Source organism: Vulpes lagopus, chromosome 11, assembly GCF_018345385.1.
Source record: "Vulpes lagopus strain Blue_001 chromosome 11, ASM1834538v1, whole genome shotgun sequence".
NCBI classification, from domain to species: domain Eukaryota; kingdom Metazoa; phylum Chordata; class Mammalia; order Carnivora; family Canidae; genus Vulpes; species Vulpes lagopus.
In genome coordinates, this window is record NC_054834.1 from 48,688,034 (window position 1) to 48,714,626 (window position 26,593).

The 26,593-nt window shown below is 54.0% G+C and overlaps 1 protein-coding gene across 9 annotated transcripts in view; it reads right to left on the reverse strand.

The window, feature by feature from the left end:
* Positions 1-1,624: 1,624 nt before the first annotated feature.
* SOX13 (SRY-box transcription factor 13) overlaps positions 1,625-26,593 on the reverse strand; it is a 47,075-nt gene continuing 22,106 nt past the window's right edge. For 3 of the 9 annotated variants that reach the window (XM_041773272.1, XM_041773268.1, XM_041773267.1), the window contains exons 2-14: positions 13,074-13,272; positions 11,850-11,961; positions 11,477-11,563; positions 10,109-10,281; positions 9,695-9,763; positions 9,218-9,332; positions 6,764-6,849; positions 6,392-6,554; positions 5,887-5,996; positions 5,617-5,713; positions 5,225-5,368; positions 4,017-4,233; positions 1,625-3,298 (exon numbers count right to left, since the gene is read on the reverse strand). In XM_041773272.1, coding sequence (XP_041629206.1) covers positions 3,022-3,298; positions 4,017-4,233; positions 5,225-5,368; positions 5,617-5,713; positions 5,887-5,996; positions 6,392-6,554; positions 6,764-6,849; positions 9,218-9,332; positions 9,695-9,763; positions 10,109-10,281; positions 11,477-11,563; positions 11,850-11,961; positions 13,074-13,271 — 1,848 coding nt within the window. In that variant the 5' untranslated portion in view covers position 13,272 and the 3' untranslated portion in view covers positions 1,625-3,021. Of the gene's footprint in view, positions 3,299-4,016; positions 4,234-4,575; positions 4,688-5,224; positions 5,369-5,616; positions 5,714-5,886; positions 5,997-6,391; positions 6,555-6,763; positions 6,850-9,217; positions 9,333-9,694; positions 9,764-10,108; positions 10,282-11,476; positions 11,564-11,849; positions 11,962-13,073; positions 13,273-15,780; positions 16,568-16,657; positions 18,977-26,593 lie in introns of those variants that run through there. The other 6 variants (XM_041773266.1, XM_041773271.1, XM_041773269.1 and 3 more) reach the window with 6 other exon arrangements.

The following is a 26,593-nucleotide window of genomic DNA, read 5'->3' on the forward strand; positions in this document are numbered from 1 at the left end:
CTCTTTCTCAGACCTTCGCTGGACACATAACAGGAGCTCGGGGCAAAGCACACCAGGGCAGAGGTTCATCTCTGCTGGGCTCTGACCCTCGGCCTTTGCAGGAGGCACAGAGAGGGCAGAGAATGCCCCAGCCTTCCTGGTACTGACCAGGACCTTGTGTTCCTGGCCTCACTGCCTACCTGACCCTATCCTGCCTCTCCCAGGGCAGGGCAGGCCAAGGGCTCCTGGATTAGGAGGAGGACAGTATTGGCCTCAGGCTCCCCTGAGGCCACAGAGGACTGGGGAACAAGGAAGTAAGAGGAACTCAGGACTGGCAGGAGAGGAGGAGGATGGCTGGAAGGGTCCTGACAGACTGGCCTGATTTGGTTAGGAACGCAGTGCAGGAGGTGGGGAGTCCCCACCGTCGGGGAGACGGACAGTGCAGGTTAAGACAGCAATTCTCCCCCCGACCACTAGAGGGTGGGCGCCACAGGCAGCCTCGCTGCTCTTCCCCAAGGACCACCTGTGTCTTTCCCTGGGATGTGTTTGTACCCACTGGAAACGGGGTGGGGAGGACAAGATGAGGAGGCCCAAAGCTCTGGGAGGGCAGGCTGGGAAAAACCAGCAAAGGCCAGCCGCCAGGATGCTCCCTAGCTCAAAAGGCCAGGACCTAATTCCTGGGGGAGTCTTCACCCAAGTTAGAGGCCCTGCCACGAGCCACACCTAACTCACTTCTCTTACCACCACCTTTCTCCCACCTCCTTGGCTGTGGACACAGGACCTCTATTAATCCAATCCAAGGCTCAGCCTTCCACTAGAATTACCCTTCAACTTTGCTGCCCCATTCCATACAATGGGATTATTTTTTTATAAGAGTTGGTCTTTTTATTGATCATTGTTAACAAGCACTTTGAGAGTTTTAGTTTGTCATCAGCCCTTTTAAGTCTAATGGGCTGTTACTTCTCTAAGTGTTCGGTAGGTGTTTGAAATCCCCATTCAAACCAAAGGTCACAGAGGCCTGAAGCACATCCTTAGCAACCTTGCTTCGTTACTCATCCTGGAGGGCTCCTAAACAGGCTCTGGGCATCCTGGGAAGAGGCCACAGTTCTCATTAGATTTTCACTGGGCTCCTTCTCCTAAAGCAGATAAGGACTATGGATAAGACTTAAGCTTGGCGTTTTCAGATGATGAAGCCCAGAGGGGAGATCTGACTCAGCCCTAGCCAAGGCCACGGGGCTAGTTCTAGCATCCTGACTGCTTACTGCTCTCACTGCTGCCCTCTTCCTTAGGACTTGGGTAGACAATGTGTGGTGAGGTCTAGCTTATCTCCTGGAGGCAGGGGCAGTGTCGTCTTCAGGGGGAAGGCTCTCTGGGTGGCACCTGTCTCCCCAAAGGCTCAGCCTGGGCCCCTCTAGCCGCAGAGATTGCCTCCCAGATCCCCTGCCCGAAGCTCCCCAGAGTTGCCACAAGGGGGCAGTGGTGCCTGGGCTGGCGGCACATTTTGAAGTTCTGGCCTTAGGCCAGCCTCCTTGCTTCGTGCTGGCTCCCCCCCCACCCCCCAGGACCAGATTCTGAAATGGTCTGTCTTTTTATGCCAACAGAAAACAAAAAAATTCCCCAAGTGTAAACAGGAGAAAGGTGCTGGTTAAGTTACTCATCATTATCTTATTATTAACAAAATAAAGCACTATCTATGTTTACAGTCATAAAAAAAAACAGCCTGGAGAGAAGTTGGGGTTGAGGGAATGGGGGGGGACAGAGGAAGAAGATTTGGGGGGGTAGGCACAGATGCCACATCTGCCCCTGTGGGGTTTGCAAGGGCTGTTCTGGATCTTTGGAGTCAGGTGCCAGTGGGATTTCTTAGGGAAATAACTTGTCCATGGGAGCAGGAGCTGAGACAGATTCCCCGGGGTGAGTGGGGGGTGGAAGTGGGGGGAAGCCCTGGCTCTCCAGGGCTTCTGTCACTGCCAGGAAGGCAGGCACCATCAATCCTCCTGTCCCCAGCTCCTGGCACTCAGGTTGGGCCCAGGGCCTGGGGCCCAACACAGAGCCCCTAGGAAGCTGAGCACATTCCATATTGCTCAGAGCTAAAAGTGGCTCTATGGGAACAGACCGACAGGGGAGAGAGCATCAGGGAGGGAGTAAAGGAATGGGCAGGGGAGGTCAGGGCAGCTGGTGGGCGCAGGGGCCTTCTAGAAACTCAGATGGTCCAGCGGTGTCCAAAGGGCAGAGGCAGACACCAAAAAAGGGCGATAGAAGAACACCCCCACAGAGAAACAAGGACAGAAACACATGAGGACACACAGAACCTGAGACACCCAGACTGACAGAGGTAGCAATTTGGGACAATGAAGCACTGAACGAGGCCCCCAGAGAAGCAAGAGTGGCCTCAAGAGACACACCCATGGGAACGTAGCAACAGTGCCTGGCACACAGCAGGCGCTCAATAAATATCTTGTGCAACGAATGAACAGATGGAAACAGACGTGTGCATGTGCGTACACAAACCTATACACGTGCACACACCTACACACAGCAGCCAGAGGCACAGCAGGCTTGGCAGATGAAGACAGCGAGGGACAGCCAGACCGTTCTGCACAAAGTACAAGGTGATCCTGTTATAGAGGAGCGATCTGGGAGGGGGGTGGGCGTTGGTCCTACAGAGGCTGGTCCAGCCAGGACAAGAATGAAAACAAAGCATGTAGCCCCAGGGGGACAGGTCTGGAGCTGCCACATCCCTGGGGTGAGCAGACTTGCAGGAGGGGAAGGTCACACAGTGTCTGCTGGCCATGAGCCCCAAGGGCCAAGGCGCTCAGCCCGGACCACTCTACAAGTCCTGCCCAGCTAGGCCCGCAGCTCCCTGGGGGTGGCCACAGGGCTGGGGGGCATCTCCCCTCAGGAGGGTATCTACAAGTACACAGCTGTGCCCCTCTCCCGGGCATGCCCAAGTCCAAGTACCAACATAGTCCAGGCCGGCTGGCTGCGCCCATCGGCTCAGGGCCGGGTCTTCCCGGGAAGGAGGCTGGGCCCACCCAGCTAGGCTCAGTCTGTGAGCACCACCAGCTCCCCGTCGCTCTTCTCCTCGCCCTCTGAGTCCTCGTCCTCGCTGTAGCGGTACAGCTCGCCCTCCGCCACCGAGTGCCTATCTTCTGTGGCCTCCCCCTCCTCCCTGAGGCTACAAGTGTTGACGATGACAGGCATGTTGGGATCCAGGCTCCGGGGCACGTAGTGCTCCACCAGGGGCTGAGCCAGGGGCATGCCTGCCACCCGAGGGTACAGGACGTCAGAGGAGCTCATTTGCAGCTGGCCAGCCTGTGGGCTATGGGGCAGAGAAGAGGCACAGAGTTACAGATGGACCGTCACTCTGCACCCCAATATAGCTTCCTCTGCCCACCCCACATCCAAGCCACTTTAGGGCATGCTCCCCCGTGCCACCACAACACTTTTGGCTCTGGGGCACAAACACTGTCCCCTCCCTGGCCTGCCTGCTGATGGCCACATTCCCTGTCCCCTGGCTCTGCACAACACGTGGGCCATGTGTGCGTTCAACAGATATTCCTGGAGGATCATGTGTGAGTCCAGTGTCTGGAAGTTACCTGATTGATTTAAATGGCTCAGGGGCTTTCCTATTTAAAAGAATCCACCAGGGGATCCCTGGGTGGCTCAACGGTTTGGCCCCTGCCTTTGGCCCAGGGCGTGATCCCGGGATTGAGTCCCGCGTCAGGCTCCCTATATGGGGCCTGCTTCTCCCTCTGCCTGTGTCTCTGCTTCTCTCTCTCTCTCTCATGAATAAATAAATAAAATCTTTAAAAAAAATAAAAGAATCCACCAGGTCAAGCCAGGAATCCCCCCCTATAATAAGCTCCTTCATTTTTAGGTACCCCTGAATGCCCACACGTGTATGTGCTCCCAGCCAACAGACGGCACCCCCGGAGGCACACACAAAGGTTCACCATGCACAGCAGCCTCTCCCAAGAGCTACGTGAGCAGCACAGTTCACACACACGGTCTCAGCCGCCTCAGGAGGCCCTACTCACGGGGTCACATAGCTCTGGCGGGCATCCTGGCGCCGGGTCCTCATCAGGGCTTTGTACTCGCCTACCCGCAGCCGCTTGCCTTCCACAATGCAGGTGCGCTTGGGCCTCGGCTTGTACTTATAGTCAGGATACTTTTCCAGATGCTGCCGGCTCAGCCTTGCCTGCTCCTCGTAGTAGGGCTGCTTCTCCTGGTTGGTCATGGACTTCCAGCGGGAGCCTGGCCCAACCCCCAGGGGCAGGCATTCAGTGCCAGGCTCTGCCAACCCCACCCCCTGCAGGCCCCAAGATTTTGATCCCCAGGTGAGTCAACAAGGTGGTACATGCGCAAGATGTAGTGAGGATCTGACCCAAACTGGGTGCCCTTTGGATGTCAGCTAAGCAAATGGATGAATGAAGCTGGCATGTATTTGGGCGTCTATACAAAGAGCAACCAAATCCCAAACTACCCAGCAACTTCTGAAAGGCCTCTGGTCAGCATGATTTGCATAAACAAAAGAACAGTCAACCTCAACCCCAGGCCCCCAACAACAGACAGGTCCCCCTACTTAGGACAAAATACCTTGTCAACTGAGACCATTGACAAGACACAGAGGATCCTCAGTCTAAGGACAACTGCCAACTTCTAGCCACACCGGCCTGCCCTATGTCCCTCCTTGGCCTTCAATCAGGACCTATGATTTATTTAAAAAAAAAAAAAAAAAAAAAAACCTTTCTAAAAAAAAAAACAAAACAAAAAAAACCTTTCTACTTGGGGCAATGGCTGGCTCAGTCAGAAGAGCATCTGACTCTTGGTTGGGAGTCTGAGCCCTATGTCGGGTATAGAGATTAAATAAAATTTACATAAACTTTCCAATGATAGCTGAAGAACAATTTTTCCTGTTTCCTGCCAGAGCCAGAGTTCCAGGGATCTGGGCAAACAGTGGAATAGGTCAGGGACTAAAGAATGTGTGCTCACACCTGTACACATGCACATACCCACATCCCTGAGTTCTCGGGTGCAGGTGTTAAGAGCCCTACAACAATCCAAGACCCCAGAACCTAGCCTCCACACATCCTACCTGACCCGCACCCTACCAGACTCCTCTGAAGCTCAGGATGCTGGGGACTGTCATCCAGCAAGGAGACAGCTATCTCCTGCAACCAGGTCCTCCTAGCATGGCTCCTGGAGCCCTGAAAGCCCCCCGGAGGCCCCACCCACTGGCCCTTACCAAGGATCTTGCTGATGCTAGAGTTGTGCATGTCTGGGAAAGCCTGGAGGATCTTCCTTCGCTCGTCCTTGGCCCACACCATGAAGGCATTCATGGGCCTCTTGATGTGGCTGCTGTTGCGGGACTCAGGAAAGTGGCGGGAGCCTGGGGGACAAGGGTGGGGTCAGGAAGGAGAGGCCTCCAGGGCTGACAGTTCATCCCCTACTTGACCACGAGGGGGCGATGGCGAGGCACCCACAGCCGCATGGACACCATCAGGAGCCCTCAGCAGAGGCCCAGCCCAGGACCCAGAGACAGACATCTGGGAGAGACACAAGCTGACCCACCCTGGCCCCCTGTGGGAGGCAGAGGCGGGCCCTTCTGCCCACCAGCCCAGCACCCAGGGCGCTCACCATCCATGTCACAGCCCAACATGGCTTCTTCGAGGGGATGCACACAACCCTCCTCCAGCCGCTCCTTGGCCGGGGACGTGTCCAGGCTGATGAGGTCCTGGGGTTGAGGGAGGAAATCTGTAGTCGGCTCCTCTGCAACGCCCCATTCCCCTCCCTCACCCCTCCCTCTGCTGGCCTCAGACTGAGTCTTCCACCCCAGCTGCCCCAGCGGTTCCCTGTGCCCCTGTGCCCCGTTCCCTGTGCCCCGGTGCAGGGGAGTGGGGACCGTACCTTGCGGAAGGGGGCGTTGGGGGAGCTCTCTAAAGCGCCGCCGTGGCCATGCAGCAGCTGCCGAGCATCCTGAATTGCTTTGGTGACAGCATCCCCTTCACCAAGGAAGCCTATGGGAGAAGGGGGGGAAGGGGTAGCAGAGGGGGTCAATCCGGTTCACACCAAGCCACCCCGAGAGTCCTTCACCTGGGTTGGCTTCCCCTCCCGCCCCTCCCGGCGGCTGCGCGGCACATCCCCAAGGGGCAGCTGTTCGCCTTGGCGTCACTCAGTGGCCAACAGACTAGAATGGAGGATGGGCTCCCTGAAGCGGCAGGGTCCCTGATGTGGGGGTGCCGTCAGGTCTGGTCAGGGGAGAGGAGGAAGGGGAATATTCTGAGACTCTAAGTGTGGAAACTCAAATCGGCCAGAGACAGCGGGTCTCAGCCCTTGTCTTACAGAACCGTAAACCCACAGAAGGGAAAGACCTGCTGAACATCCTAGGATGCCCTCCTGGCAGAAAGCTTACCTAGGGGCAGGCTGGGCGGGCTGGCCTGCAGGTCCCGCGTGGGGGCCCCGTGGCTGGGGGGGCGGGTTCCACAGTTACTCATCTTCAGGCTGGGGGAGCTGGAGGCATTGGGCAGCTCCGGGGCCTTGGGCTTGGCCGTGAGGTTCAGAGGCTGGGAGGGCTCCTGAGGGAGACCCAGAGATCAGAGGCCAAGAGACAGACACCAAAGGTGACGCCCCTCCCCCCCATGAAGGGACAGAGGGGACCCGTGCTAACAGAGAGGAAGACAAGCCTACTGGGAACAGATGAGGAGACAGCAGGGACAGGTGGACCAGAACAGGGGTCCCACCACCCCCTGGGCTGGCAGCCCCAGGCCGGCAGGTGGGGCAGTACCTGCAAAGGGGGGTGTGCAGCCATGGCCCCGGGCCTCTTCACCACAGGGGCAGGGGGGCTGTGCAGCAGCGGCAGGGGGTACTCCACTACGGAAAAGGCAGCAGGGAGAAAAGTCCTGGATGAGCACAGAACAGCAGACAGCCTGCTTGATGACGTCCCAGCAGCACCAGGGGACAGGGGCTCCCAGCTGGCCAGGTTTGCTTCCAGCCAAGGCTTTCCCTGGCCCTAGAGTGCTGAAGGCCTCCAGTGGCCTCATCCCCTGCTGCCCTGCCCACTGATCCACAGCTTCACCCTTCACTGCCCTTCCCAACCAATTGAGCCACAGGTTCTGCTCACTCTACTCAGACTTATGTTTCATACCTACCACGTGTGGGGTACAAAAGCTGCTCCCCATGTATTGGCCTGTCTCATGCAGTATCTCCCTAGTGTGTGGCACAGACCAGGTGCTCAATACAGCATCCCATTTTACAGAGAAACTGAGACCGGGAGATGAAAAATGGGTTGCCCACATAGCTCAGAAATGGGAACACGGACATGTGAACCCAAGTCTCTAGACTCCATAGTCCATCCTTTCCTCTTTACCTGGCACCCTTTCCATTCTACCTGGCCTAGCCCACTCACCTGCAACCCAGCCCAGCATCAAAGAGTGGACAGTTCAGGTGGAGAGATAAGCCGTAGATACAAATCACTGACCACGTGGCCAATAGTGACACAGGCCGCATGGGTAGCACACCAGAGAACTTTGTTCCAGTTGGCATGGCTGGAGCAGGGTTCTTGGGGGGAGCGGTGAGAGGTGGGCTAGTGGCTGCAGGCAGGAAGGTGGAGGGGAAGCAGCAGGTGAGAGCCGAGGTGTGGGAAGGGAGCCCAGCCTGTGATGGGCAACCCTGGGATCTTGTGGACTTCATGCTGTAGGCAACAGGGCATGTCTAGGGCTCATGAACTAAGGAAAGGCATCATGCACTCAGCTTAGGGAAGGGTCATCTGGAACCCTGCTTATTAGGATTCTGGAGCCCACAAACCAGGTGGCAGTCTGGCCAATTCAGGGCTTCCCACGGTTCATTTCCTGCCTCCCTTGTCCAGAAAGCGTGGGGTCAGATGTACTCCAACCCCCCCAGGCCCTGCCCTCCTCACTGGCAGCTCTAGTCACCTAGAGTTGCAATGGGTTTGTGCTGCTGGCCTGCTCGCCCTACCTCCTCCGTTGGAAACTTCCTCGAGGGTAGAGCCTCACTGTGTCAGTCCTTTGTGGACTCCTCGTGGAGTCCCCACCCCAGAGTGCCCAGTGTAGACACAGGCAGGAAGAGAGTCGGTGCTGCTGACCCCCAGAACTGTGCCCAGAGCCCACAGGCCTTGGCGCCAGGCCCACAGGAGCTCATCTGCCTGCTCCCACGCACCACATAGGAGGGGCAGACCAGAGGGGCTCCACCTAAAAGCAGCCCCAGTCCCTGGAGCAACCATGGGCAATATCCCTGCCCTGTCCCATGACCTTTCACAAGGAACCCATGATTGTGGCCTACGAATCCCATCTCTGCCTCTGTCCCATCACCTCTGCCCAGTGCAAGCTGTCATTCTGTCCCTGGAACCACCCCAGCAGTCCCCCTACTGGTCCACACTCTGGCCAGTACCCTCCTCACTGACCCTCTGTTCCCAATCATCTAGTCATTATGACAACACACCCTCCATTCATGCAAGCATGCCTGCATCCTACAAAACAAATTCCTTCGCCACCCTGTCCCATCACCCCCATCATGCTCTCCCCTCAATTCCAAAAACCTACAGCTTCTGGCCTCAGGCTTCAGGGCCTCTGACTCCATTGCCCTCCAACCCTCAGCTCCCAGCTTCACTCTTGCAGGCCACTTTCTGGGACCCAACTAATTTCTGACCTCCTCAGAAAGCCTTCCCAGATTCCCTAGTTAATGTCCTCCTGTCTCCCTCCCCAGATGGTAAATTCCTTGGAGCTCAAAGTTCATGTTTATCTCCCTCTGCTCCCCACTCCCCACCCCTGTGGCCCCCTGACAACACAGCATCTGAAAGGTGGCTGGTGCTCAGTCTGTGTTCACTGAATTTCAGTGGCAGGGCAGAATAGGCACGGCTGGGGTAGGACAAAGTGTGAGTTTGGGAAATGCATCAAACCTCAGCTAATGTCCAAGATCTGACTTTTCTGGTCCAGCAAAGGTACCAGAGCTGGGACACTGGATCTGGATTGGCCATATCCACTTACATCTGGATAAAGTACTTCATGGTTTTCAAGTGCCTTTGCTTTTCTTTTTTTTTTTTGCCTTTGCTTTTCATTCTCCCAGTGAAGTTCAGAAAAAAGGGTTCCTTCTTCCACTGGACAGATCCAAAAGCAAGGGCCAGAGAGGCCACATGGCAAAAGAGTGCGTGAGCATGTCCCAGGCTCCTTCCTGGGCCTCAGAACAGCCTCAACTTGTGGCTGCGCCCCCAACCCACACTCACCTGGTTTACAGGGGATAGGCTGGATAGGCAAGGCCAGCTGGGAATCAGGGGTGACAGGCAGAGGCTGGTGGCTCGGAGGGAAGGCTGGGATCATGACATAAGGCATGTTGACCTGCTAAGAGCAGAGAAACCCTGTGTGAGTCCCTGGGGACCCACACAGCGCAGCCCAGGCCACACAGCACGGACCCAGACACGAAGGAACAGACACTGGTGTGAGGCTACTCTTTGAGAGGCTCCATCTGACCCCACATCACCTGCCTCTCCTTGCTCTCAGCCCCAGCTGGGGGTGAAGATACTCTTGCTCCTCCCTTCAAACAGAGGAAGATGGAGGTACAAGGGTCAAGCAGGAATGAGTCGCCCCCCGCCCCACCTCAGGGCCACGGCCAAGTGATTCTGCTTAATCTGCATCCATCCCTCCCTTTCCCTGGTGTCCAGGCTGGCATCACCTCCTCGGCCCCTGGACACCCTCCTTTGTACCTGGATCTGCTGCTGGAGGAGGTTGATCTTATGTTGCTGCTGAATCAGCTGCTGTTGCTGTTTGGCGATCTGGCCGCAGGAAAAAGCAGGGGGCATGGGCATTAGCCTGTGCGCAGCCCCCGCCACACCCTGCCCTCCCATCAGCGAACACCGGCCTGGGCGGGGGGAGCAGCGGGACCGTCCACCCTCAGAACGCACCCTCCCTTTGCAGGGGGCTCCCTCCTCCGTCAGAGGCCATGGCTGGAGTTAGTGCAGGAAGCCGCCCGCTGCTCTCACGCAGAGCCCAGCAGCCCCTCCATGACCTGCCCCCAGCCTCGGCCCACATAGCCAGGCCTGCCCCCTATGCGCTCCCCTCTAGGCCCTGACGAGTCCCTCCTCCCACAGCAGGACAGCCAGACAGCACGCTGGGCCTACCTGCTCCTGCTGCTGGCGGGCCAGCTCCATCTGCTGTTGCTGCTTCTCAAACAGCATGGCGGCCATGTTCTTCTGCTCTGAGTGCGCGGTCAGGAGCTGATCCCGCAGCGTGGACAGTTGGTGGATCATGACCAGGAGCTGGAGCTCTTTCTCTGCCAGGCTCTCCTGGGTCCCTGCTCCATGGTCAAACAGCCACTGGTGAGAATTGTTGGGTTTCTGTCCCTCCACCTACCCACCCACCCATCAGGTGTTTGTTGAACAACAGCTACTTCCCAGACACTCACCCCCTCACCCCGTTAGAGGCAGAGGGAACAGAGAGGGTGGAGACATGATCCTTGCCCTGGAGGGGGCCGGCTTGCTGTCTGACAAGTAGCTGCCCTAGAAGCTCTGCCCCAGCAGCCACTGCTTCCAGCCCCTGGAAATGCCAACCATGTAACAGCTCAGTCTCGGGGGTCCTCAAGCGCCCCCAGCTGCAGGGTCAGCATGGATAACTATCCCATAGAAGGGACCAGGAGCGAGACAGATCTGGGTTCAAATTCCCACTTCAGCCCATCCTCTCCGGGAGCTGTCAGATAAGTAACCAACTGCTCTGCACTTCGGTTTTTTTACTCTATAGATGAGCCTAAGAACGGTCAGTTCACAGGGGTGCTGTGAGGGTAAAATAATGGTAAAGTGGAGTCCAGGATCTGGCACATGGTCCTCACCCAGCAAGTGCCAGCACTTCCCTGCCCTCTAGCTGAGCTCATGTTGGATGCAATTGGGCCAGGCTGCAGACCACGTGCCTCAATCCCTCCAGGAGCCTTCAAAAAATACACACACATAGGCCACCCCACCCCCCCAACCCCGGAGTTCTCACTTAGCAGGTGGAGGGGAACCTGGGCACTGGTGCAGTTTTAAAGCTCCCTTTGTGGGTGCGACCAACCACAATGGAAAAATGGGCACTCTCAGGAACCAGACAGCAGCCCTTAAATTCATTAGTGGGGTCCTGGTGGCCTAGAATTAATTTTCAGCACCAAAAGAGCACATCCAGCTCATCTGATATAGTTAGATTCAGTTAGATCTGGGAAGTGGCAGTGACAAGCCTGAGGTCTCAAGGGTCCCTGGGAAGAGTCCAAATCCATACTCATGGAACATGATTCTACCAGGTCTCTCCTGCATGAGAATGAGGCACACAGAATGCTCAGTTGCCAGGTGAGGGGTGATACTGACCCCCCAGGGCCGGGCAGAGCTAGAGGGGCACAGGCCAGGTAGAAGGGGACCAACAGCCTCTAAAATTGCCCTAGAGACCCAGACTGCATGGCCAGGCTGGGAGAAGGGAATGGGGTTCATACATCCTATCCTCCCCTGCCTACCCACATGGGCCTTCACCTTTGACATCTTTGGCTTCCACAGAGCTCCTTCCCAGAAACCTCTCCTTCCAGTCACTGGACAGCAGCTTCTCGATAGCAGGCACAACTGGAAGATACCAAAGTGATGAAGGAGCAGCAGTCCCAGCACCTCCCGCCCTACACCCACCAGGGCAGACATCTTACGTTATTTTTAATTTTTTTCCAAGATTTGAGAAGGGGGGGGGGAGAACAAGCACAAGCAGGGTGAGGGGCAGAGGGAGAGGGAGAAGCAGGCTCCCCACTGAACAAGGAACCCGATGTGGGGCCTGATCCCACGACTCCCAAGATTATGACCTGAGCTGAAGGCAGGCACTTAACTGACTGAGCCACCCAGACACCCCGAGACATCTTACCTTCTTTTAAATTTTGGTTGAAGTCTAGCTTCTCCTGGCTTCCAGAAGCAGCCTCAGAACCTCCCGGTCTCTTGGGTTCCGGGGACCCATTGCTCTCTGGGGAGCTGCAGTCCTATAATACACACTGGATGTCACTGTCACCCTCAAGAGAAGAGAGCAGACCACAGAGGGAAACGAGTAGCCTGGGGATGTGCACCAGGCACCCCCCACACCCTCCAGGGTAGGGCCCTCCCTCCCCACCTTCCCAACTTTTGTTCTGACTTTGCTGGATATAGCAAAAGCACAAAAGGTTTGCAGACAAGAAACCTGGATTTCAGGCCTGGCTCAGTGACTCATGAGGCCCTTGATCACCTAAAAGACTGAACTTCTCTGAACCTGACTTACTTCCCTCTTCTGAAAATGGAAATATTAATGCCTCTCCTGTCAGGATTGTTGCTGGGACCAAAGAAGTTAATGCACGTGAATGAGGTTCACTGCTGTAGGGTCAGGCGGTATGTGAGCTATTAACAATTACTCCCATGCACACAGCCACACCGGCAGCAAGTGGGTATGACACCTAGGACCCCCCCACCTCACCGCTCCTTAGGACAACACCCACCCCTCATCACCTGAGTCCTCTCCATTCTTTAAGACCTACCTTGAGGCCTTATCCTCCAGGAAGTCTTCCCCATCACTACCCCAAACCCCTAACTCCTCCCACAGACCCTTCCAGGTCTCATTTTCATTCACTTGGCTTTTAATTACATAGTCCCCTTTTAACATCTCCTACATGGAATCAGGGTTTTTAAGAACTACAAGAATCTTTATGGCTTGTGTCGTTCATTCAGAACTCCTTCATTTTAAGGGTGAGGGATTGCATGATCTTTAGCATCAATTTATCTCAGCCTCAGGTAATAAGCTGATTTTCTCCAATCCTACAGGAGTTCAACTTTGAGCAGATGTATCCTGTCTCTCCAGCTAGTCCTCTGAAGTAGGCCCGGTCACACATGGGTGAGCAGTTATCAGGCGAGCAAGCGCGGGGGTGAGACCATACAGTGCTCAGATAGTCAGCCTAAGGTTGGCAGCCCCGCCCCCAAGTCCTGCCCTAGAAACCAAGGTTTCTGCCTCCTGTCTGTCTGCCCAGCTAGGATCCTCAAGGAGAGGCTGGGGGATGGCATGTGGGTGTAGGCTATGGAGGCAAAGTGGGGACACTGACCCAGGAGCCCCAAGGAAAGTGCTGGGCACCTGGGCTGGAGCTTGGGGGTCAGCGCCATCCTGGGGAGCCCGGGCTGGGTCTCCAAGCTGGGGTTCAGCTCCAGCGGCTGAGCCCTGGAGGGCCTCATGGCAGGGCTCCTTCTTCCCTTCTGACTTGACAGTACAGTTCACCATGGTGCCAACGCCATCTGGGGCCAGCAGGGCAGAGCCAGGGCTCCTCATGGACATCCTAGGGGAGGAGGACAAGTAGAGTGAAACCGATGATGGACACAGCATCTCCACCCTCACAACAATGCAAACTTCCATTGGGAACCCACAGTGGAAAAAAAAAAAAATCAGAAAAGATTCTTCTGTCCTGCATTCTTTTTTTTTTTTTTCTTAAGTAGGAAGGTCTAGGGGCACCTGGGTGGCTCAGGCAGTTAAGCATCTGCCTTCAGCTCAGGTCATGATTCCAGGGTCCTAGAGTCCTGGGATCCAGCCCAGGGTCCAGCTCCTTGCTCAGCAGGGAATTTGCTTCTCCCTTTCCCCCTCCCCACTGCTCATTCTCTCTCTCTCTCTCTCTCTCTCTCTCTCTCTCTCTCTCTCTCTCTCATAAATAAAATCTTAAATAAAGAGAAAGGTCCACAGCCAACTGGGCCTGACCTTCAGCAGGCCCTTCCTATTGCAATGTTAGGGCTGGCTGGCTGAATGGTCCACCCAAGGAGGGCAGAGATGGTCAACTGGCAGTTTCTGAGCCCAGTAAAGTCAAAATTATATATATTTGTAATTAGCTAACAAAATTTTAAAATCATGAGACATCTCGTAATCTAATCTGGATTTGAACTTCTCTTGAAGTTGATCTGGGACAACTGGCTGGAATTAAGGAGCCGGGACTCCTTATGGACAGGCCAGTTTTCCTTAGTCCCTACCACTTCCTACTGCCCCCCAAAAGGGGAATTAAGGGTCAACGACCCTGAATAGACATTTATTCTTTTGTTTTTCTCCTAGAGACAAGATAAAAGCAAATTGTTATTTATATCCCCTTATCTACCAGAAGTGGGAAAATAACAGGCTGAGAGATGTAGGGCTTGAAGAAAAATATTTTCCTCTAGGTAGCTAGAATCTCTCATTTAGACTCTCCCTCTCATTGGCCCCTGTAGGGGCCAATTTGCAATCCCTAGGGGATGCAGACTCTGCACCCACTGCTCCCATCGCTGCCGTGTCACCACTGCCCGGGACACCTGGAAGAGCTGAGCAATTGAAGGATCCTGGAGACCGAGTGCTGATGGTCATGCCAGGCAGGCTCAAAGCCAAAGCAGCAAAGGCCCACAGCTCACCTGCTCCCCATCCAAAGCCACTGTGACAAGACCAGTGGGGACACCCAGCAGTGGTTTTCAGGTATCTATAGGACCTGCACCCGCTATGTAACCTTGGGTGAGTTACTGAGCCTCTCCACACCTGTTTCCTCATCTGTAAAATGGGCATTCGTGAGGTCTAGGGATTGTTAAAATTGTTTTCAACAGTGCGCGGCACTAGTACACACTCCTTGTTAAACCACTGCTGGCTAAAATGCATTCCCTAAAAGGGACCCACAGTCTAAGCATGGGAGTCAGTCACGCATCACCCTCACCTCAGATACTCTGTGGGTGGAGCAGGAATCTATTTTAACAATAGGTAATTCTGATACACACTAGTTTGAGAAGCACTGATGAGTAAACATTTTGATATATCTGCACAGGAGGGCAGAGATGGTCCTGCATTTTTAAGAGGGAAATGTAAGGCCAAAAAATCAGATACAGTAAAACATCCCTTAAAACTGAATTGCAGGGCAGCCCCGGTGGCTCAGCGGTTTAGCGCCGCCTTCAGCCCAGGGCATGATCCTGGAGTCTCAGGATCGAGTCCCACATCAGGCTCCCTGCATGGAGCCTACTTCTCCCTCTGCCTGTGTCTCTGTCTCTGTCTCTCTCTCATGAATAAATAAAATCTTAAAAAAAAAAAAAAACACTGAATTGCAGATATAATATTTTGTCAACTCTGTACAACAAAATGTTTCTCGTAACCTAGGAGTGAGGCGATGTGTTCATGTCGAACAACTGAACGGACATTATAGTTGAATAAGGTGCATTTGATTCGATGCCATCTAGACCAGAGCAGACTTCTCCTGCCACTTTCAAAGGGCAGGGGACCCGGGACCGCGCATGGCAGGACAGACACGACCCTGGATGGGCTGGCCCCAGGGCTCAGGGTCCAGCCCCCGGGTCCCCCATCACCATGCAGGGGGCCTGGACCGTGTCCAGGAAGGCAGCGGCTGGGCCCATCCGGGCACAGGGAGGCGCGGCCACGCAGGCCCCGGGCAGGAGGGGCACAGGGGGCAAGGGGCGGGGAGGGGGTATTATCCCGAAGCTGAGGGCAGCAATTACATAACAAACAAACCCGGGGCTCAAGCTGTGAATTAATCAAACCGCTGAAAATAAAACCTTCCTCTCAGGAACTTCAGACAAAAGAAATGAAAACAACCAGGCTGGCTGGAAAATAAAAGGCAGCTCGGCTGAAAAGGGGACAAAAGGAAACCAGACAATAGGGTGTTGGACAAAGGCAATAAAGCCAAAGGAAGTGTGACAGGCGAACAATGCGGGCCTGTGGGCTCGTGATCCCCGACCGCTCTGCGCCACCTCGTCCCACACCCACAGCTCCGCCGGGCGTGGGCAGGCCACCAGGTCGCCTCTGCGCTGCCCACTCGGGTGAAGGGGCTTCTCACCTCCATTCTGGCCCCGGCTTCGTGGCCCTGCGGCTCCGACCTCCGAGCCTTTCTCCTGGGTTGGCGGAACGGGCCTCCCCCAAGGGCCAGGCTGACCAGCTCTGCACCTGCACCCCCCTACCCCGGGGCTAAGGGTGAAGGCAGAGGCGATCCACAGCCTAACTCACTCTGGGAGCACACGGCCCACTACGGCCCGCGACCTAGCCACGCACCACATGCGGCCAGTTCCCCTGCAAATGCAAGTATCAAAGGCACCCGGGTACCAAGGCTGAGGGTGAGCGCCAGAATGTGACCTAGCTCGTTGATAAATGGTTATGGATTAGATGCTGAAATGATGCTTTGGATACATGGAGTTAAATAAAATACTGTTTTCACTTGTTTCTTTTTACACCTCTTAATCTGGTTACGGGAGAATTTAACATCATGCATGAGGCTCACGTTGTGTTTCTGTTGGAAAGGGCCGCCACTAGGACATCTATCTCCCTTTGAGCTCTGATGGCCTTTTACCCACACTTAAGGCCCAAAGAATGCCTCCAGCCGGGCACTGGGAATTATCTGTATATATTGGGAAGCTTGCCTCCTGGGGCTCCCAATCATTCCTCCCAGCCCCTGGCACAGCCCCTGCGCACCCCCACCCCCAACAAAGCAAAGGACTCCTAGTGGCCAGCCAAGCTGGCCTGGAGGTGTCTGTGTCTTCACCAGGGCGTGCTGCCCACCAGGCAACCCTGCCAGATCTTGCCCACCCAGACAGATCTTGCCCCTTCCATTTCCACAGGCATCTGCCTCAACTGTGGGCAATGGCTCTTGGTTGGTCCCTTAGGACCCATCTGCTGATGGAGAAGCAACAGCCCAGACCTGGTGGGTTCCTCTCACGTACCACGCAGTTTGCAGGGAGAGGGTCCTTGGGCACCTCCTTCCTTCCCTCTCGAGTTCTGGGAGCACAGCCTGCTCAAAGAGCAGGCCATTCCCCTGCCCAAAGAGATGAAGAGTCCCTCTGAAGAGGGTCAAGTGCCAAGCTCTGGACCCTAACCATCCGCTCTTTTTTCTCAGAGTGCAGAGCAAAAGCTGCATGTGATAATCTAAATGAGGACAGAAAGGAGAACCAGGTGGTGAGTATGGAGCTGACAGGTGGTCCCTGCACAGGCAGCTTCATCACTGCAGGCTCTTGTCTGTAAGACAAGGGTACCTGGGGGATGGGGGGTGGTCAACAGTACAGGCTTTCGGGTTCCTCAACCAGGTTTCAAATTCCTGCTCTGCCACCAGCTGACTCTTGTGGCCTTAGGCAAATTAGTTAACTCAGCTTATCTCCTCATTTGTACAATGGGTATAAGAATCCCTGTCTTGGGGATCCCTATGTGGCTCAGCGGTTTGGTGCCTGCCTTTGGCCCAGGGCGCGATCCTGGAGTCCCAGGATAGAGTCCCGCCTTGGGCTCCCGGCCTGGAGCCTGCTTCTCCCTCCTCCTGTGTGTCTCTGCCTCTCTCTCTCTTTCTCTATGTCTACCATAAATAAATAAATCTTTAAAAAAAAAAAAAAAAAAAAAGAATCCCTGTCTTACAGGGCCCGTGAAGATCAAGTAATAGAGGGTACCCATTTAAGTTGTCATATAGCCCAGGATGCTCCTAGAGTCAGGTGGTTGAGAGAAAAGTTGCCAGGCATCAGACAGACCTGGGTACATTTGAAAGCCAACCCTGCCCAATCAATTGCTGTGCAATCTTGAGCAAGTGACTTAACCTATCTGAACTAATTTCCTCCTCAGTAAAATAAGACCCAATATGAAGGGATGAGCATTCCATTAACACTTCAGACTTTATAACATGTGCCTGTTTTACATTCTTAGGACACTCTAAACTTGGCCATTGGGGGACTTATCACAGTTGTTAAATATCCCTTTAGACACTTCATTTCTGCCTAGCCCAGCAGCCTGAGAACCCACCCAACACCCCCACCCCAAAGCACTGTGGAAACATAGCTGGGTTTGCTCATCATTATAGCCCTAGAGTCTAGCAGAGTGCCTGGAGCAGAGTAGGTGCTCAACAAATAGTCATACAATAATCACAGAGTATAACACAGTTCAGCAAAACAGCACAAGGCAGACCTGGACACATAATGAGCAGCAGCTACCACAAATTTTCCAAATTATGGGGATATGTTCCAATAAACCCATTGTGAGTTGAAAATATCATTAAATCAAACATGCATTTACTCCAGCTAATCACGACCAACATCATGGGCTTAACCTAGCCCACCTTAAATGTGAACACTTACACGAGCCTGCAGTTGGGCAAAAATCACCTAAACAAAGCCTATTGTATCATCAAGTTTTGAATATCTCACGTAATTTACTGAAAACTGTACTGAAAATGAAAAGCAACAGGCACAGAGTCGTTGTAAGGGTATCTCCTGGAGGCCCGGGAGCGCTGCCGCTGCCACCCAGCATCACGAAGAAGCATCAGACGGCTTAACGGCCAGCCTGGGAAAAGATCAAAACTCAAAAGTATGGTTTCCACTGAGAGCATATCGCTTTCTGACCATCATAAAGTTGAAAAAACCATAAGTTGAACCATCACCAGTCAGACCCACTGTGTTATTATGCAGAAGCTGCGCTCTGCAGTACAGGGCTCACCAGCCTCCCCCCACCCCCACCCCCCTCTCCCCTGCGTCCCTTTGCGTTTACCATGCGACAGGTAAACACTTCCCACACCTTTTGGACCCTATTGGAGTCTTCCCTTAAGTCTCTTCTTTTCCAGAAACCGAAACAACCCCTCCAATTCCTTTATCCTAACTTTCTCAAAAAACACACTCCATGCTTCCATTACCCACAAGATTTCTCAGGAGGTTTTGAGGTCAGCAGCCACACCTGCTCCTCTCTCCAGAGGTCTAGAAGCCAGAGGACCCTCGATGCACAGGAGCTGTTGAATTACCGGGCTCCCCCCCTCCTGGTTAGAAGCCACAAGCCCAGAGGACACTACGGTCAGCCTCCCAGCTGGGTGGAACTGCTGCTCCTGGGAACCTGGTCTCCTCCCTCTTGCCCAGCCTTACTATTTTATAAATGGAGAACTGAGGCCCAGCGAGGACCAAGTCACGTGGCTTGTTTCAACAATACTGTTTCCGGGCTAGAGGCAGAGAACCAGGACACAGAACCAGCTGGGATACAGATCAGCACCCCTGCTCTGCCCACCTTTCCCTTCTAGGCCACCCACTCCCCAGGCCCTCCGCTGCCTTCCTTCTTGGCCTTATCTCACCTGAGCATCCGAAAGAGGCGAAGGCCTCTGCAGGGAGACGGTTCAGGCCATCCCCATCCCTGATGGGGCAGTCTTGAGTCTGGGAGCTGATGGTGGCGGAGAGACCCTGGGCCCCTGAACCCAGTGCCCAGCACAAGGCATAGAGAAGCACCTGCGCTCCAAGGGGCCAGTGGCTCAGAACACAGCTCTTATAGGACAAAGCTGCTAGCAGGCGCTGGTCCTCTCCCTTCTCTCCCCACACCAACCCTCTCCTGGGCCCTCCGACCCCCACCCACAGGCGCACGCGCAGGAGAGCCCTTTTCTACCCAAAACAAATCACCAGCCGCTTCCTCTCCCAATCAGCCACAACTTGGCCCAGCTGGATTGGAATCAAAGGAGTTTCACCCTTAGCCCTTCCTCCCTCTATAACGACAGCCCCCTCCCCCCCAAATATCTAGATGCAGATAAAGATAGAGATAACTTCCAGTCATCGGAGCATGACGGGTGACTCAGACCCAGGGGTACAGGAAGACAGCCTGAGCAAACAGGCAGACCCCCCGAGGAGGGCCATGACCACACTTCCCACTGGGCACACACCAGACCTACAGACTCTACTGTGGGCTCCCACTCCCAAGCTCACCGGGTGGGTGGTGCCAAAGGGCACTGCCAAGGAGAGATCCACACGGCAGGGGTGGGGCAGGGCCCGAGTCCCAGGGGAATATCACTTCCTCTCAAAGCCCCAGAGAGCCGAGAGCCTCAGGCAGCCCTGAACAATAGCCCAAGGCGTGGGTGCCCAGAACTGTGCCCCGGTGCCACATCCTGCCATTCTTCTCCCAGGCCGCACCCTGCCACCCTTCCTGGCTACGCCCGATCCTATCTCTGATGTTTATTCAGAGCTGGGAGCTGAGCTGGCTGCAGGCTTGGGGAAAAACTTTCCTGAGAGGCCCCCCTCACCCTCTCCAGCCTCCGAGGACCCCAAGGGTACCAGATCCAGGGCGTGTGCTGGTCTAGTCTAGCCCAGCTCAAGAGAGGGCTACAGCCAATACCCCCAGTCCAGGGGCTGTTCAGGGCAGGCCAAGGTGGCATTCGCAGGACAAAGCAGCTGATATCAGCCAGTGGAAACCCCATGAGCTCCTGAGCTCCTGCCTCCAGCCTCCAAGAGCCAGCAAGCCTCCCCTGGAACCTCTGGCCCAGAAGCCCAGTTCCAGCCTAAGCTTCACAAACTACCGGTTTGAGCTGAACCCTCACCCAAGGGCACGGCATGATCGAAGGAGCCAGGGAGAGACCGTACTTGTGATGGTCCCATCCCTGGCCTCATCTGGCTGTCCTAGCTCTCGAAGGCACCTGAGTCTTCTCCCGGGCCGGGAGGAGAGTCCAGGAAAAGATGGGGCCCATAGCTTGCAAGTGCTATTGCAGTTCCCAGTGGGATGCACACCTGCCCCACCGTTCTGGGGAAAACTGAGAGTTGACCAGGTGTTTCCTGGAGCCCCTTCTCTGGGGCCCCTCCTGCCTATAGGACTGGATGCTGTCTCCAGCCCCCCAGAATGCTAGGGGGCCCTTGCAGTTCTCTTCTGGTCTCTCAGTGACCCACGTCCTAGGCAGGGGAGTGTGTCTGATCTTCTGCGCCAGCCATGCCTGCCCAGGGCCAGCACACAGCAGATGGTGCAGCCAGGGCTGTTGGGCTTGTCAAAGACCTCCCTTTGGGGACAGCCCCGAATGTGAACTAAGGCCAAGGGGAGGCCAAAAGAGCACTGCAGGCAGAGTACTCGCTTGGCTGGCAGGCAAAACAGGCAAGGGGCTGGCCTGGCCACATGTTTCTCCATCTTCCCCAAGGCCCCAAGGCAAGGGCACCTGAAGCCAGGTCTTTTCCCGTGGGCTGATACACCATCACTTCCCCTCTACACCATCCCATAGTAGGATCCAGTAGTAGGATCCAGTCCAGCACAGACGGAGAGGTCTGCCACAGTCTTCACTGTTCACAGGATTCTGGTTTGGAGCTTTTTTTTTTTTTTTTTTAAGATTTTATTTATTTATTCATGAGAGACACAGAAAGGCAGAGACACAGGCAGAGGAAGGAGCAGGCTCCCTGTGGGGAGCCCGATGTGGGACTCAATCCCAGGACCTGAACCAAGGCAGGTTGAGCCACTGAGCCACCCAGGTTCCCAAATTCTGGTTGTTTTTGACTTGAGTCACAGCCAAGGAAGAATCAGTCAAAAGAAACCTAGGCTGCTTTGAGAGCTTGGAAAAAAGACCTGACCTCTCAAAAACTCCATTTCTTTATGTGTAAATGGAGATCCCAACATCTACTTTGTGATTAGAAGGTAGCAAAAACTCAAAAGGACCTGGCCCAGAAGAGCAGCTCAGCAAAGGCAGGAGGGGGATACCCCTCCTCCCTAGCAGGGACCTGGCAGGTCCCAGGCTCCCGGGTCCCCAGCTCTCCATGGAGACAGGAGGCCAGGGGTGACCCTCCAGCATTGCTGGGAAGTGTCCTGGCGAAGCCAGGTTGTCTCTGGTTGACTCAAAGGTTGTCTCTGTGGCCACCGGCCCTGTGTTTGAAGCCTGGCTCCAACCACATGCTATTAGCTGTGGGGCCACAGGCAGGTTTCCATTTCTCCATCTCTAAACTGGAACAAATAAGAACTGTCTCATAGAATTATTCAGAAGACCCAATGTGATGTTTGTAAGAAGCAGAAAAAGTTTGCTCCCTGAATACTCCCCATCACCCTTTGAGGAAGCCTCCCCCAACCCCTGCGGGGCTGAACACACAGAAGACCCACAATGAGGCAGGTCACCCTCTTCCTTCTGTTATCTACTTATAGGACTCGTCCCTTGGGTCATGTGTCACCATCCCATGTAGGCTGTCCCAGTGTTCTGCGCTGTCCCTGGCCCCCCCTGGAATCTCAAATGGTCAGGGCCCGCCCACACCAAATCAGACACTCAGGCCTCACATGGTGCGGACAGGCCGAAAAGAACCCCGAATTTGCCAAGGAAACCCCATGTATTCAGAGCCACTGCTTATCTGGCCAAGCCACCATGCCTTCCCTTCCCCAGCCCGTGACACAAAGCTCTGCAGCATTGAGGAGCTCCCTCATTTCCTCTGGAGCCCAGGGCAAGTGAAGTGTTGTTCCTATCAACTCCTGCAGTCCCCTGCCAGCTCCAGGAGGGGACAGGAGCAAGCGGAACAGCCCAAACACACCCGTGTTTACCCACCAGGCTGGACAGCACTCAGCTCTATCCTAAGGTCAAGTTTAAGCCATGTGGTCGAAGCTCTCATGGCATTCGGTGACACGGAGGCTCTGGAGATTCATGCAGTTGGTCCAAACCCTAGCATCCCTCTGGCTAGTGGCATGGACAGGCCAATCCCTGCACTCTCAAAGCCCACAACTTTGCTTACTTACAGCCAATAGTGCGCTGGCAGGGAGCGAGGAGGCGATAGAGGACAGGCCTGGTGCCTGCAAGTACTGAGTCGAACCACTGCCATGGGTGTCCTCAGCAGAAGCTGAAGCTGGGTGGTGAGAGGCAGATGACTGGGGAGCCACCCAGTTCCACATCGCTCCACGAAGGGACCCAGCAAGTGCCTGAGGCTTAATTTAACCTCTTTACTTCTCAGATTCTTCATCTGTAAAGGGTGTCAAGAAGACCCAACTCTCATGGTTGTTGGAGAATTACTAAGTAGTGTATATGAGCAGCATCTGGCTGGCTCAATTGAAGACCATGCAACTTTTGATCTTGGGGTCGTGAGTTTGAGCCCCACGTTGGGTGTAGAGATGACTTAAAAAATAAAATCTTAAAAAATAAGTAGCACATATGGAACACTCAGCAGGATGCCTGGTAGACGGACGCTTCCTCTTGTTGTGGTTGAATGAACGAATGAACCAGTGAGCCTCCAGGGAACCTCTGCCAGGCAGACTGCTCAGCCCAAACCAGGATAGGTGTCAAACGCCCTTCTTAAAGTCATTTCAAACATCAGCCTTCACACATCTATAAGCCCACAGCCCCCTCTCAGAGTGGGCACCTGCACACTGCCTCCTGGGAGCCCTCGGGGCTCCGGAAAGGTATAATTCTCTTCCCTCTTCCTGCCTTGGCCACTCACTGCAGGGTCAGGGAAATGGGCCCATTGAATGAGATGGGTAGTTGGTACAAGACTGAAGATTACATAAACGCCGGTCACCAAGAAGGCCACCATGCAGTGTTGACAGGAAGAGAGCCTTGAACCCAGAAGGCTGGCATGCAAATAATCAGCAAATCCACTTTGGCCTCATGCTCCCCCCTCCCCCAATGGGGATGTGTGTTCCTCCAAAGGCTCCACACAAGATACACCTTGAGAGAAGGTCTGGGGGCTTTTCTGAGTAGTTCAAGAGTCTAGCTTCCAGGGGGATCCCTAGGTGGCCCAGTGGTTTAGCGCCTGCCTTTGGCCCAGGGTGCGATACTGGAGTCCCGGGATCAAGTCCCACATCGAGCTCCTGGCATGGAGCCCGTATATCCCTCTGCCTGTGTCTCTGCCTCTCTCTCTCTCTCCCTATGTCTATCATAAAAAAAAAAAAAAAAAAAAAAAAGAATCTAGCTTCCAGCTTGAGCAGATGATGAGGAAGCAAGGTGCCCTCAGCACTGCAGGGGTGGGGGTGTGGGCCTGCGGGCTGGACCTGGATACACCAGCCTTACCTCTGGGCACTGGCTCAGGTCTGCGGCTTCCCCCATCGCCTCCCCTGCCCCCACCCCAGGGCTTTGGGTGGGACACCACCTGTGCCTGGTTTAAATCTAATCACCACCATCTCCCCCAAGACGAGCTCACTCATCGGAAACCCCAATTCAGCAGCTCCTGCTTAAACAGCATTCATTCTGCAGGCGAACAAAGTGTTCCGTTCTTTTTCTCTGCAAAGGCCGTGTTTCCTCTCCCATTATCTACCCATCGGCAGCCAAGCCTGCCACAAAAGCAAGATTTTTTCTTCCTTTTTGTTATTTTCGTGGTCCCCTTTATTTATGGGTGGCTGTTCCTTCTTGGCTTTGGCTCCTTTTCAAAAGGGCAGGGAAGAAAGGGGAGGAGTGAAGTATGATAGTGTCTGATTTCATCCAAAATGCTCATCAAGCGATCCCCCACATGGTAGCCTGCACCCCAGTCTGCCCGGGACCCCACCTGGTAGCACCAGCACCCTTCCTTCCTGGAAATGGACGCAGGACCACTTCAACCAAAGAATCCTATCTGGCAGAGTGGTGGAATGAGGTATGATTCTGGGAAGGATCCTGGCAGCTGGATAATAATAAAATAACAAGGAGAATATTCAAAGAATCTGATCCGTCATGAGCACTGACCACCAGATGGGACTCCACGGACAATGAGTCGGTAGATGCCAGCCACAATCACTGGCTGACACTCTGGTATGGATCAATTAAGCATCCCCCTTGATCAGAGCTAACATTTAATGAGCCTTTGCTATGTGCCAGCACTGCCAGAGTCACTGTCACTTACATTAATTTATTCAGTTTTCATAATAATCACCTGAGGTACACCCATTTTACAGATGGAGAAACCAAGGCACAGAGGTGATTTGAGCCCAGCAGCCCAAGTGTTGGAACCCAGCTCTCAATCAGACAACGGGAACCGAGCACACAATATGTAAGTGTCAGCTTTGGGAATGAGCCTTTTTAATTCTTTCAACAGTCCGTGAATTAGTTACTATTATCATCTGTTTTACTGATGAGGGGATGGAGGCTTAAGGAGGTTTAAGCACCTGCCCAAGGTCACAGCCAATGAGTGGTGACCAAGACACTGAACCCAGAGCCCTTCCTCTAGGGACCAGATTTTAGGGTTCTCTGCTACAGATCTGAGGTTTCAAGAGCCACTGAAAGTCATCTCCTGGAGGCAGAAATGTCTGTCTTCCACCCCCCAACTTCCACTGTTTCCATGATGGGGGTCAAGGGACCCACATGTGAGAAGTCACAGGCAAACCTGGGCTGACAAAGCCCTGGTTTCACGGGTTTGCAGGCCTTACTCACTCCTGCCAGCTGCAGCAGGAGACCAGGTCAAAGCACAGGGGACGCTCAATGTAGCCTGCCCACACCACTTGCAGAGATAAAACGATTCAAAGCCAGCATCCTACCATAGTATCTTCTGAGGGAACGAGCGGCGGCACTCTGGAAGGCGCACGGCTGCTCCAGCGCCTGAGCTCCCTTATAGGTACCGCTTCTTTGTTTGCTGGCCCTCTTTCCATGCCACCTACCCCCCCAGGCCTCCAAGCCTGCTCCCTTTGCTTTCCATTCATGCCTGACCTCCATGGCATCGAGCTGAACCTTGTGCTCCGTGGTCCCTTGTAACACATGCACCTAATGAATGGTTGTACTCATTCTTATTTTCTTATCATTTTTTTGCCCTGAATGTAAAAGGGATGGTAGGAAATCTGCAAAATTTAGGATAAAATAGAGAAATGTGAGAGTCACCCATTTCCCATTAACCTGGAGGTGGCCACAGATCAGAATGTGGCACATCTCCATCAAATCTTTTTTCTTGACATAGTTTCCTTTTCCACTATTGAGCTCATAAGCAAGTTTTATATTACTTTTCTCCCCATTTAATAGTCTATCAGAAGGGGGTGGGCACTTGGGTGGCTCAGTCCACTAAGTCTGCCTTCAGCTCAGGTCATGATCCCACATTGCATCAGGCTCCCTGCTCAGTGGGGAGCCTATTTCTCCCTCTCCCTCTGCCCTTCCCCCTTGCTTGTGCTCACTCGCTTGCTCACCCTCTTTCTCATATAAATCTTTTAAAAAAATGTTTATTAGAGGGAGTTTTCAGGTTTCTAAAAACCTGAAATTATTGGAAACTATAAGATCAGCTGTAATGTTTGCACACCTTCCCCTCTATGGCAGCACCATCTTTGAACCCAGTGCCCAGGGTTGAAATGGTTCAACTCTTGAGAAAATTTCATTACTGAAACCTTCCCTTCATCCACAAGGTCATACATTTACCCTCCAGACACCTCTGGTGGGTCACAGCCATTCTGTTCCTGCCACAGATGGGAAGGAAAGTACCCTGACAGCAGACAGAGCAAGGCAACAGAAGGACCTCATCTGCCTCCTCTTTGTTTTTTTTTGTTTTTTTTTTTTTTTTAATTTTTTTTTTTTTCTGCCTCCTCTTTGATGGGCAGGGGATAGAGCAGCAAAGGAAGTGCAAGATGGAGGGCAGAGGCCAAGATGGGGGCGGAGGCCAAGACGGGGTGCCCGGAAGTTTGGGACCAGGGCCTGACCGCTTCTACTACAGGGAGGGCCTGTCTCAGCATTTCTCAGGGCTTTGACTTCCCCTTAAAAAAGACGGGAGAATTACAATGAGATACCTCTTCACATCCACTATATGATGGATTTTTTTTTTTTTTTAAAGAAGAATTGGCAAGGATGTGGACAGTTGCTGGTGGGGATATAAAATGATGTAACCACCACAGGAAACAATATGGCAGGTCCCCCCAGAATTAGATATAAAATAACTGTATCATCCAGCTATTCCACTTCTGGAATATACCCAAAAGATTTGAAAGCAGGATCTTGAGGAAATATTGGACATCATAAGCATGATTCACAACAGCCGAAGGATAGAAATAATCCA